The sequence below is a fragment of the Syngnathoides biaculeatus genome, chromosome 20, assembly GCF_019802595.1.
Source record: "Syngnathoides biaculeatus isolate LvHL_M chromosome 20, ASM1980259v1, whole genome shotgun sequence".
NCBI lineage: Eukaryota > Metazoa > Chordata > Actinopteri > Syngnathiformes > Syngnathidae > Syngnathoides > Syngnathoides biaculeatus.
In genome coordinates, this window is record NC_084659.1 from 5,619,312 (window position 1) to 5,630,652 (window position 11,341).

An 11,341-nucleotide genomic window follows, 5' to 3' on the forward strand; every position below is an offset into this window, starting at 1 on the left:
CACCTCCTCCAAGTTTGTCTGAAAACTTTTCCAGGCCTGTGCAAGCAACAGGTGGCGCTAAAACATTCGGCCAATCACAAAGCAGGAGAAATCCATTTGCCGACATGTGGACTGATCATGGAGGCGAAGAAGAAGAAGAAGAAGAAGAAAAGTCCCACGCCAAAGAAGCCTTGAACCGTTTTCGGTTGGATTCGCGTTTTCGCGTGACAGGAATTGAGGATTTGAACTCACCCAGCAAGCCGACTTGAACTTGTCCCGACGCGACCGGATCCTCAAGGCTCGCTTGCGACACGTCGCCGGATAAACAAGCACAGTCAAGAAATCCTCAAAGTGACCTCAGTGATGTTCGAATGCCAAAGAAAAAGCAAAACGTGCTCGGAAGGCAGGAAATGAGTCCAGTGTGGATTTGCAGTCGGTCGCAGGTGCGCCGCGGCTTTGCTTGCGGGACTGCTTCGGGGCCTCCTCGGGGAAGTTCGTTTGCGTCCACTTTGGAGCTTTCCGCAACCGATTGGGCCTCCGTTTTGACTGCTCCGGTGCCGACGCTCGCCCTCCTCCATAATTCAATGTCACAACAATGTCCGACCGCGAAGCTTCCATCAAATTGTGACACATTTTGCGCGACGTTGAAGGCATTTCTTATGCGACAGCGCGCCCCGGTGGCCGACGGTAGAGCTGCAACGGCCCCGGACGCTGGATTAGGAACACCTGGCTGCAAAATCAAACTGAACAATGTTCATTCATGTGTTTTGCTGGCCGAGTGACGGCTTGTTCATATTTATTTATTGTCCCAAAAGTTCAACTCCATCACAGCGCACACTAAAGGGACAATCATGAGCAACTAATTAAATCGTTTGACATTTCCTGAAGTTAGATTGCGACAGTACTGCAAAACCTTTTCTCAAAAAATCTCATTTAGTTTGAGCAACGTGGAAAAAGATTGCAGTGTCACTCAGAATTGGTATACTTGCGACTAAAAGACAAACTCCCACGCGTTGTGACCTGACACACACATTTTAACTCAACTCAAGAACCAATGACTTTTGGAGATTGGACTCACTTGTTTTCAACAAGTGGCAGGTTGAACCGTTTATGGGTTCACTTTTTTTGCATGAAATGAGCCAAAAATGAAAAAGTGGAGCCGATGCCAGTGATAGAATGAAGACTTTTATTCTCAGCGTCTATTTTACAAAGACAAACAGAAACGTGGCTGGACTCGTTGGCGTCACAATTCAACATCCGTCCGGTCGGCGGGAGGGTCGCTTACCTGCGAGGGGAGGGAATATGATGCGTGACAGAACAATAACGCGGCACCAAGCTACGAGCGCTGGCTAAGGCACAAACTAAGCAACTACAACACGCCGGCGTGGCACTCGGAGCGGGTTACCTCCTGCGAGGCTCAATTCCTGAATTGGGCAGCGCGGCATTACGGACGCAAGGTCGAATATTAGGCACGTTTTGGAGCAAGAAGAGGGAGACGGCGCCGACCGGACTTACAGGGCGGCGGCTCCGGAGATGATCTCGATGAGCTCCTTGGTGATGACGGCCTGGCGGGTGCGGTTGAAGGTCAGCGTCAGCTTGTCAATCATCTCGGCTGAGGACGGAAAAGAAAAGAAAAAAAAAAAAAATAATAATAATAATAACAGTACTACTCAGTGGCTGGTCGGGCCCGTCCGATACGTAAAGAGACACGCCGGTTAGATGGATGGCAGCAACATTTCAAGCATTTGTGGAAGTGCCGTTGCCATAGGAACAGCCGTGAACTTGTTCACGTTTCTCGGCCCGAGTCGACACGTTTTGACTTTTCGGGGGGAGCCTCATTTGGACAAAAGTAGTCCTCCGCCACTGCAATTTGTCTTTTTCTTTTACGAATGAGTTGTTGGTTGATTGAACCGAGCCTGGTCAAAAATCAAATTCCAATTTCAAAGAAGAAACTTTCCGGACACGTTGCCCCTTCCTGGCTGGCATTGCACTTTTGGCACCCACGCCGGAAGGCTGCCAAAACGTCGGGTCCACGTAGACTTTGCGCTTACAAGCGTTCTTGCTGGCGCTGTCCATGGCGGTCATCCTGGCGCTCTGCTCGCTGGTGGAGGACTCGCGCAGCGCCAAGTAGATGACGTTGACCAGGGTGAACTCCTGGTAGCTCCTCAGCACGTCGGCGTCGACGTCGTCGTACACGCCCATGCTCTCTGCGGGTGGGCGGCGACGCGGGGGGGTTAGCGCGCGACCGATTTCGGGGGGGGGGGGCCCGAAGGCGGGCGACGACCTTACCCGCGCCGGCGACGACATCTGTGGAGAAGAGCGGCTGCTGGGCCATCTTGTAGGAGATGACGGACCTGCGGGGGACGTCGATTTAGGAAGCCAGCGTTTTGAGGAGAAGGAAACCCCCCCAATAGGAATCTTAACGAGGATGTCTTGATCCGAACATTCACTTGGGTGGACTTTGATCAGGTTAGCATTTTGCTATTTTTTTTTTTTTTTTTTTTAAAGGAGAAGCATGTTAAGGCGAGGCCCACCTGAAGCTGTTGTAGATGACGGTCCCCTGGTCAAAGTCGTAGCCGGAGTCGAGCAGCTCGCCGGCGATGACGGACGCGTCGCCGAAGGTGGGCGGCTTGCGGCCCACCTCCTTGCAGTTGAGCATGATGTGCTTGCCGTGCGTCCTGAAGGACGACGGCGACGGCGTCAAGCCCCCAAAAGCGCAAAAACTCGCCGTTGCCGACGGCGGCCGCCGTTACCTGTGCAGCAGACCTCTCAGCTTGTCGCCCACGTTGACCACCATCACCTCCTTGCCGCCGGCCGTCAGGGCGGCGATCTCGTTCTTGATGGTCTTGGCCACGCCCGAGTGGATGGCGCCGCAGAGGCCGCGGTCGGAGGTCACGCCGACGATGAGGTGCTTGGCCGCCTTGTCCTCGGGGGCCTTGATCTCCGCCTTCTCGTACAGAGCTGCGGGACAGGACGGAGGGCGTGAATACCGGCGCTTCTTCGAAGGTCGCCGGTCCGACTCGGGCGGCGCGTACACAGGGCGCCGGTGCCGTAGACTCGGGCGGGCTTCAGCTGCCTCTCAGCCCGGGCGTACTTGGCGGCGGCCACCATTTTCATGGACTTGGTTATCTTCTGGATGTTCTTGATGGACTTCAGGCGGATGGTGACTACAAACGCACAAATGGAGAAGCGCTTTGGGTCGACTGTTTGGGAAAATGTGCGCCTTGCTCGGCGGCTTCAAATTTGGCAAACATCGGGATGACATTTCAAGAGCCACTTTCAATGATTTCCAACCTTTCTAGAGCCACGGCACATATTTTACAATTGAAAACTCCCACCGCACGCCAACATACGTAAATGTCACCAAAAATGGATCGATTCATGACTGTATGTACTTCCTGCCATCTAATAGAAGAGGATTTTTTGTTCCGTCTGTCATTGTGCCTCACTGGCATAAATGGATGAATAAAGATACATTTTTCTTGGAAATAAATTGTTTTTTTTTTTTTTTGGGGGGGGGGGGTTTTGCAATTACGTAAAATTGGATAACTTCCCACCGCACATTAATGTACCCCATCACACTGTTTGGGAATCACTGCACTAGAAAGTAATACGTGAAAGCATTTGTGGAGAAATTGCAAATAAATGAAATGAATGAAATTTTGTGGACCCGTGAGGAACGAATCCGTCAACAAGTATGGCCAAATTAGGAGAAGTCTCATGGGAGAACACCGGGCAAATATGCTGGAAAATATTTTGTGGCAGGAATGTTTCAATCAGTCAGAAAATGTTGAAAGAGCAAAGAGTAATGCACCAAAATCTTCAAGATGAAACAATTTGCAATGTTCATGAAAAAGGTCCTTCTTGGAATGTGCTAAATATTCTGCAGTTGCAATGATTTCAATCAGTTTTTTGTTGTTTTTTTTAAATGGGGAAATTTGCATGGCGTGTTGCAATGCCCATTTATGAATTTCTGAGTGAGCCGAACATTTTGACTTTGGAACGACAAGTAGAGGACAGTTCGGGGGTGAAAACGACGACTAGAATTTCCAGCATTGTCACAACAAAGCAAATAAAAAAAATGAAGACATTTGATGTCACTTTGTGTTGTTCCTCTTCACGCTTCAGGTTAAGGTTGAGCAAAAGACGGCAACTTACTGTCCTTCAAGGTAGCCATGTTCCGGATCTGCCCACTGTGAAGACAAACACACTTTTATGCAACTTCTTTTTCAGGGAAAGTTTGCACAGATCACAAACGCGTGCCCGAAATTTCATTTGATCGCAAACTTTCGAGGAAACGCTGCTGAATTGCGTGCTAATGTAAACGCAAGCTAACCCAATAACTGAGCGATTCGGGCAAGTTTGACACATGAGACAAAATGCTGCCAACGAATTTGTGTGTGTCCGCGAAATGTAAAACCAAAAAAAAAAAGATGTTGAAAAGACAAGACAATGTCACTCGGTTATTTAGCATTAGCCACCTAGCCGCCGTCATTCATTAGCAGCGGCCTCCGCGTTGTTAGCGCGTCCTTTAGCTAGCGCCAGCGTCTAAAGCGCTCGCCATACACAAAATGCACTTGCGGGGGTCGGGCAACACGCTGGAGCGATAAAAAACGACGGGAAGAGAACCGGGCGACTCGTTGTCTACCATTGTGGGGAGAACAGCAACGCGCTGGTCCGGGCGAACATGGTGGACGATGAAGGTCAGGCAGGCAGCACTGCGCATGCGCGATTGCCACTAGGACACCGCGACGCCTTCACGGGAGCGCGCAAAAAAATCGGAGAAAAGGCCACCGCGTCTCCGAGAGTTGCGTGGCCGGACATTTTGATGCCTTATAAAACCACGGTTTCATCTGAACTGACGTATTAGTCACAAATATCAAAGGCTTGTTGTGATTTGCAAATACATGCCATTATTGGACTGGAGGATCCATCCATCCATCCATCCATCCATCCATTATCTCCCGCTTTTCCGGGTCAGGTTGCGGGGGAAGGAGCTTCAGCAGGGATACCCCGACTTCCCTTTCCCCAGCCACTTCTTCCAGCTCTTCCGGAGGGATCCCGAGGCCTTCTCAAGCTAGCCGAGAGACAGAAGTCTCTCCAGCGTGTACTGGGTCGTCCTTGGGGGTCTCTTTCTAGTGGGACTTGCCCAGAACACCTTACCAGGGAGGCGTCCGGGAGCCATCCGGATCAGACGCCCCAGGCACCTTCGCATGATGGAATAACTGGTTCGAGTGTTGGCCTCACAGTTTCGAGGACCGGGGTCCGAATCCCGGCCCGGCCTCTTTGGATTTTGCATGGTCTCCCCGCGTTAAATGTCTCGATGTGACCTGCGATTGGCTGGCGACCAGTTCACGGTGTACGCCGCCTCCTGCCCGATGAGAGCTGTGACAGCCTCACAGTATCAAGAACTTTTGTTTCTCACTACCGAAAGAGACTCCGGCCCAGTAGGTGGCAGTAATGTACTTAAATACTGCTTGCCAACTGCCATTCAACTCAGTCGAGGAGAAATATTTTGGAAAATTCTTTGCACATCTGCCTCACGGTTGTGGTTTTCCTGTGTGGCGTTTGTGCCTTTTCCCATAATTCTGAAAACATGCACTGTTTCAGCTTCATCGAATATGAACGTGAACCCACCGGCTTGCGCACGAGTGCGCTCACGTTTCCGAGGAGGACCCCGCCCTTTCCTCCAGGTCAACTGGGATGCGCTCAAGGACGCGCGGTATCGAAAAGAGACGGAGATTTTTTATTTACATTGGTAATAAACAACCATCCTCGCCTTGGAAAAACTTTCCAAAACTGCTCATTGCCAAAAATTCAAGTGCTATTTATTACACAATTACTGCATAAAAGAGGTGATGAGTCCGTTCTCCAATTAGGGATGGAAATAACGCGGCGGTCCGAAGGGGACGAGCTCAGTCGTGGACGTTTTCCGCTCGATGGCTCCACACCGGCTTGCGTTTTTCCAGGAAGGCTCGAATCCCCTCCTGGCCGTCGCTCAGGGCGAGGTTGTCCACCATCACCTCGGAGGCGCCGGCGTACGCCGCGTCGCGACCTTGAGACATTTGCCTTGGGGAGGAGGACGCGAGTGACTTCAAATCGGCGAGGCGAGAGCGCCGACTTCGTCGTGAACGGCGGCGCACCTGTGGAAGGCGGCCTTGCCGAGGGCCACCACGGGTCGGCTGGCCGCGCACACCCGGCGGGCGATGGCCAACGTCTCCGCTTCCAGACGCTCTTCCGGAACCACCTTGCTGAGCAGCCCGTGCAGCAAGGCGTCACGGGCCGAGATGGGCGTGCCCGTGAAAAGCATCTCCATGGCAACCTGTCGGGTGGCGTCACATATGCACACGTCGCAAGGCTCAAGTCTTTTCGTTCCACGTGACTGTGAGGAAACTACAGTTTTGAAAAGGCACCTTAGCTTGATGCTAACAAACAATGCAAAACACAATTGAGGCAACAAATATTTGGACAAAAACAGTGCAGCGACATGTAGATGGACGATAGAAGACTCACAAGCATATATTCTTTATCCTCTGCAAAACACTAATATTACCGCAGCTTACTGAGGAGTGACCGTCTCCACGTTTAAGTATGTTATCACTCCTCTCGCCACGAGAAGGAGCAGCACAATGTCGATTGAAGTGATGCAAAAATGTGTCCAAAACCGTTTCATTCTTTCCATCCTATTTCATTTTAGCATGACGGTAGGTTTGAAGTGCAATATCACATTGTGTTGTTTTGGTTATTTTAACAAAACTTTACTTTTTTTGAAGGCTGCAACGAATTGATGGCATTTCCATTCATTTCAATGGCAAAAGAGGATTTGAGATACTGTTGGCTTAAAATCGTCCCTCCAAAGCGCAGCTAACCTCGCACGAGTCAGCCGTCCTGACACATCCACAACCACGTACGTGTCTTTTGTCGGCGCACCTTCCTGGGCACGGCCCGGCCGACGGCCACGCCCGGCGTGGAGCAGAACAGGCCCACGTTGACGCCCGGTGTGGCAAAGGTGGACTTGTCGGACGCCACCGCCACGTCGCAGCTGGCCACCAGCTGGCAGCCCGCCGCCGTGGCCACGCCGTTCACCATGGCGATGACGGGAACGGGAACGTCCTGTATCAGAGTCATGACCTGCGCGGCGACAAACTCGTCCATGAAAAAAAAAAAAATGAAAGGAAAATGCGCAGTGAAGAACGCGACTCACTTGTGTGCACGTGCGAAAGACGCGCGTGTGATACTCTCGACCGCGGGCCGAAGTCAGCTCGGTCAAGTCGTGGCCGGAGGAAAACACGGGGCCTTCAGCTAACAAGCACACACAGGGGACAAATCGGCACGCTGCACTCACTCCAACATAGTTCCTTGACACGAAGATGACACAAGAATGACTGAACTTTTTATTGGGAGTTAAAGTCCAGAAAACGAAGAAATGAGCAATGGGACCTATTATTGGCCCTTGACTGAAACACAAAACTCTCTGTCTAAAATGAAGCTCCTCAAATCACCTAAACCTTGGCAACAAGATGCCCAAAACAAAACTTGAATTAACACGAGATCCCTTTTGCAAATGGCAAATGGTGAACATCTTTCCAGCGTACCTGATATGATGATGACTCTGAGATCTTGGCTGTCCGCGTCGGCCAGGATGTCCCCTCGGAGAGACTCCAGCATGGACAGGGAAAGAGCGTTTCTCTTTTGGGGATTCTTCAGCATTATTCTTCTACACACGTGGAAAGTCACCGATGGACAGCAAGTTACAGCAAATACAACGCAGGAAAACAAGGTCGCTAAACGTCTGAATACACTGCTCGGAGTACCCGGTATGAAGTGGCCAGAAAACAATTACAAAATGCATTTTTCTTCTCACGAAAAGACTTGTATCACATGCAGGAGTGGTACCAAAGTAGACTGCAGTGTTGTGGAGTTGACATATTTCGCAACGTTTTGAAATGTGCTCCTTTTCTCGGCCAAGTTCGTCACCTGATGCCGTTCTCCTGCCTGCGGACGGTCAGCGGTTCTGGTTCGATTCTGTCGGAGTGCAACCGACGCCCGCTGAGCAGCTGTGACCTGATGAGAAGATTTTTGCTGCGTACGCCGTAGAGCAACCTGCAAACGACTGCAGCCATTTTTGACCCCTTCAAAACAAACAGCTGACACTTCCGGGACCCTGATGTCGCGGTGCAGATGACGCTAAAAGGGCGCGACAACACTTTGCATTTTTTTCCACGCGTGTTTATTTTAATTTCTTTGCTTAAACAAGCACAAAGTCAACACACATCTGAAATTGTGTAACGAATGTTTATATTCAGCTTATTTTATTTAATAGAAAGATGAAACTTCCGGGTCTGGACGTCACCAAGTTGAACCATAAAATGAGCACGACAACCGTGTACTCATGCAGTTTATGATTTTTTTTTTTTTTAATCTCGACATTACTAATTGTATGAATTCTTTTTGTTTTCTACTTGTGTTTCATTTGAGTCTATTCATTGATTACATAAACCCGAGTACTGTGCATGGCTGCATCAATAATGTAAAATGTTTTTTTTTTTTTTTTTTTGGGGGGGGGGTGTAGAAACGAGTCGAGTTTAATTTGTATCAGGAACAATTTATAGCCAACATATACTGAGTCTGTCTTACACAAATGCGCACAAAGTTAATTTGTGTCCCTTTATTTAATTTATTCACATTCCTGCTCAGAAAGTTGAAATATTCCATTATTTTTTTTAAATGGACAAAACTGATTCTTACAAAAAGTGTAGATTTTGAATACAAAGGCAGCATTTTCTCCTGAAAAAATGATTTTTTTTCTGCATCAGCGCTGAGTGAAGGGTAACCATGGCAACCAGAAGCAACCCCCTCGCCTCAGCCTTGCGGGTGCGGCGCCGGCGTTAGCTGGAGAAATGTTAGGAGAAGGTAAAGAAGAAGTCTAACGGGGGCAGAGGTCACGCCGGCGTGGAGGAGGCAAAGGAGCCGGGCGCAGGCCTCGCGTCAGGTGACGGCGTTCACGCTCTGACCGCCCTCGGCGGGCGTGAAGAACTGGACCTTGGAGACCATGCCGGAGTTGTTTCTCCGTAAGCTTCCGCCGCCGCCGCCCTTGCGCACGGAGTTGTTGCGGCGCATGGAGTTCCGCTTCCTCAAAGAATTCTGGTGGGACAGCTCGCTCTTCTGCAGCGTCTGGATCAAGATGGACGGCTTCTCGTCCAGCTCGCGGGCGCTGCAATGGGGCGTGGCCACCTGTCGCCATAGCAACATCAACACCAACACGGAATGCTTGCTGAAATAGTTTGGCAGAAGAATACGAAATGCGGCTCCCGAGCGACCGACCCGCACTGTGTTGCCAAACTTGGAGTAGTCCACCGAGTAGACGCCCTCCTCCTCGGTCACGATGGGGACGAAGCGGTGGCCCCACTGGATCTCCTCGGAGACGTAGGAGGTCCGGGCTTGCGTGGTGATGCCGGTGGTCTCCACGACGCCCTCCAGGATGACGATCACTTCCAGGTCGCTGCACTGCAGCTCCATGGCCGACAGCTCGTACAGCGGACTGCGCTCACGCACGCACGGACGCGCCACAGCGATTTACAGCCGCAACGTTCGGTAATTTCAAGCGAGCGAGAAGAAGAGGAGGCAGGCGTTGTGCCCGAGCGGCAGCTACAACTCCGGAAAAGGCCCGTTCGCACGGGGCGTACCTGTTCCTGTCGATGACGTGGCAGATGATGAGCGGGGCGAGCAGGAAGAGGCTGTTGCTGGCCACGGCACTCTCGGTCTGGACGTCGATCTGGTGGATGGGGATGACCTCGCCCTCGGGCGTGCTCGTCTTCCTCACCACCTGCGCCGCCAACGCCACACACGCAGGCCGAGTTTCTTAACCACGTCCAAGGGAATCAAACAGGGGTGGGGGACGTGAATCGCGCAATCACAACTAGGGGCAATTTAGGGGATTTGGGAGGAAAACCGGCCGCAGGCACGGGGAGAACATGCGAAGTCCACACCCGGCCGGGAGTTGAACCCTTGTCCTCAGAACTGTGAGGCAGTCCCTACGCCGCGCAAAATGCGCCAGCCAATGATCGGTGCCGAGAACGCGACCTGCAGCCTGACGGTGGCGCCGATGATCATGCTCTTCCGCAGGTCTCCGATGCGGATCATGAAGCACAGGCGGTTGTTGCGCACGGCGATGACGGCGTGGCGGCTGAAAATGAGCGTCTCGGCGCGCCGGTTCGACTGCGCCGTCTTCATAAAGATGCAACCTGGAGCGAAAGGCGGCGCCGTCACGGAGGAGACCCACCGGCCAGACCTCGGCGGCTCGCGACCTACCCAGCATGACGGCGTTAATGATGAGGCCCGCGATGTTCTGCAGGATCAACACGGTGATGGCGGCGGGACACTGCTCGGTGATCATGCGGCCGCCGAAACCGATGGTCACCTGCACTTCGATGGAGAACAGGAAGGCCGACGTGAACGACCTGCACGGACGGAAAGGGCGCAGCGTCAGGCGTCACGCGTCTCGCCCTCGAGGTTCCCATGGAGGCGAGGCGCTTGGGGAAATCGGCCTCTGGTTTCTGACGTCAGGGCCGGTGGGCGGAAACTTTCCCGACTGTGACGTGACTTTGGCGCAGGGACGCGCGCGAACTCTTACTTGACCGCGGTGACGCAGTGCGGGCCGTCGCGGCGCAGCGGGTCCAGGTCGCCGTGCGCGAAGGCCACCAGCCACCAGCTCATGGCGAAGAGCAGCCAGCTGCTGACGAAGGTGGTGGTGAAGATGACGAGCGTGAAGCGCCACTTGAGGTCCACCAGCGTGGTGAAGACGTCCTGCAGGAAGCGGCCCTGCTCGCGGATGTTCTTGTGCGCCAGGTTGCACGAACCGTTCTTGGCGATGAAGCGCGCCTTGTTCACCCGGTCGCGGAAGACCGGCTTGCGGGGCGTGCGCGACACCAGCCCCGGAAGGCCGAACTCCTCCGGGATGATACTTTTGCGAGCCAGCATGCTCCGCCGCCGTGCGCCTCGTTCCGCGACCAAAGCGCGTCTGGGTGCCTTTTAGGCGCGCGCTCGCGGGAGCCGCCTCCGCTCCGAGGAGGGCTGGGACGGCCTTACGACCTCCTCAGCCCGGGGCCGGCTCGACTGCCGTCCGCCAGAAACGCGCGATCGGCTCCAGAAGTGCCGCCACCAGGTGACCAAAGTTACCCAAAAAAAAAAAAAAAAAAGACCACGGGAAAGACTCTCACCATAGGAACGCTCATCTGCAGCTGCTTTTCTCTTCGTTTTTCACGTGGAAATGCAATTGGACATTGCTGTCATGCACAAATTACACTCCAAAACAATTTTTAAAAATTCTTTGATTTGTCTTTCGCTAATGAAAACTATACAA

At 52.4% G+C, this 11,341-nt stretch overlaps 3 protein-coding genes across 4 annotated transcripts; all 3 read right to left on the bottom strand.

Moving 5' to 3' along the window:
• Window positions 1-1,144: 1,144 nt before the first annotated feature.
• atp5f1c (ATP synthase F1 subunit gamma) lies at window positions 1,145-4,752 on the bottom strand. 2 transcript variants are annotated; one of them, XM_061806564.1, is made up of 9 exons: window positions 4,628-4,751; window positions 4,138-4,172; window positions 3,015-3,146; window positions 2,733-2,940; window positions 2,514-2,657; window positions 2,269-2,333; window positions 2,031-2,186; window positions 1,495-1,591; window positions 1,145-1,264 (listed from the first exon to the last, which is right to left on the bottom strand). In XM_061806564.1, the coding sequence occupies exons 1-9, from the start codon at window positions 4,666-4,668 to the stop codon at window positions 1,261-1,263; spliced, it is 882 nt and encodes a 293-aa protein (XP_061662548.1). In that variant the 5' UTR covers window positions 4,669-4,751; the 3' UTR covers window positions 1,145-1,260. The 2 variants fall into 2 exon arrangements, with proteins under 2 accessions (XP_061662548.1, XP_061662549.1); XM_061806565.1 differs by lacking the exon at window positions 1,145-1,264 and having other exon boundaries at window positions 1,491-1,591; window positions 4,628-4,752.
• A 954-nt stretch (window positions 4,753-5,706) lies between these two features.
• echdc3 (enoyl CoA hydratase domain containing 3) lies at window positions 5,707-8,155 on the bottom strand. The gene is made up of 6 exons (XM_061807579.1): window positions 7,957-8,155; window positions 7,575-7,696; window positions 7,184-7,281; window positions 6,910-7,110; window positions 6,123-6,301; window positions 5,707-6,048 (listed from the first exon to the last, which is right to left on the bottom strand). The coding sequence occupies exons 1-6, from the start codon at window positions 8,100-8,102 to the stop codon at window positions 5,895-5,897; spliced, it is 900 nt and encodes a 299-aa protein (XP_061663563.1). The 5' UTR covers window positions 8,103-8,155; the 3' UTR covers window positions 5,707-5,894.
• A 477-nt stretch (window positions 8,156-8,632) lies between these two features.
• On the bottom strand, window positions 8,633-11,135 carry kcnj8 (potassium inwardly rectifying channel subfamily J member 8). Its single transcript, XM_061807578.1, has 6 exons — window positions 10,613-11,135; window positions 10,291-10,439; window positions 10,063-10,223; window positions 9,666-9,805; window positions 9,304-9,520; window positions 8,633-9,213 (listed from the first exon to the last, which is right to left on the bottom strand). Exons 1-6 carry the CDS (start codon window positions 10,957-10,959, stop codon window positions 8,968-8,970), a joined length of 1,260 nt encoding a protein of 419 aa, XP_061663562.1. The 5' UTR covers window positions 10,960-11,135; the 3' UTR covers window positions 8,633-8,967.
• Window positions 11,136-11,341: the final 206 nt, after the last annotated feature.

Bases quoted from the DNA above. Each gene is read 5' to 3' on its own strand.
- atp5f1c (XM_061806564.1), bottom strand. From the start codon at position 4,668: ATGTTCGCCCGGACCAGCGCGTTGCTGTTCTCCCCACAATG. The intron at 3,147-4,137 runs GTAAGTTGCCGT...GTGCGTTTGTAG, and splicing joins CATGGCTACCTTGAAGGACA to TCACCATCCGCCTGAAGTCC. The intron at 2,187-2,268 runs GTAAGGTCGTCG...GCCCACCCGCAG, and splicing joins AGATGTCGTCGCCGGCGCGG to AGAGCATGGGCGTGTACGAC.
- echdc3 (XM_061807579.1), bottom strand. From the start codon at position 8,102: ATGGCTGCAGTCGTTTGCAGGTTGCTCTACGGCGTACGCAGCAAAAAT. The intron at 7,697-7,956 runs GTGACGAACTTG...CCACGTGTGTAG, and splicing joins AGGCAGGAGAACGGCATCAG to AAGAATAATGCTGAAGAATC. The intron at 7,111-7,183 runs GTGAGTCGCGTT...GTCGCCGCGCAG, and splicing joins TCTTTCGCACGTGCACACAA to GTCATGACTCTGATACAGGA.
- kcnj8 (XM_061807578.1), bottom strand. From the start codon at position 10,959: ATGCTGGCTCGCAAAAGTATCATCCCGGAGGAGTTCGGCCTTCCGGGG. The intron at 10,440-10,612 runs GTAAGAGTTCGC...CCGTCCGTGCAG, and splicing joins CACTGCGTCACCGCGGTCAA to GTCGTTCACGTCGGCCTTCC. The intron at 9,214-9,303 runs GTCGGTCGCTCG...CTATGGCGACAG, and splicing joins AGTTTGGCAACACAGTGCGG to GTGGCCACGCCCCATTGCAG.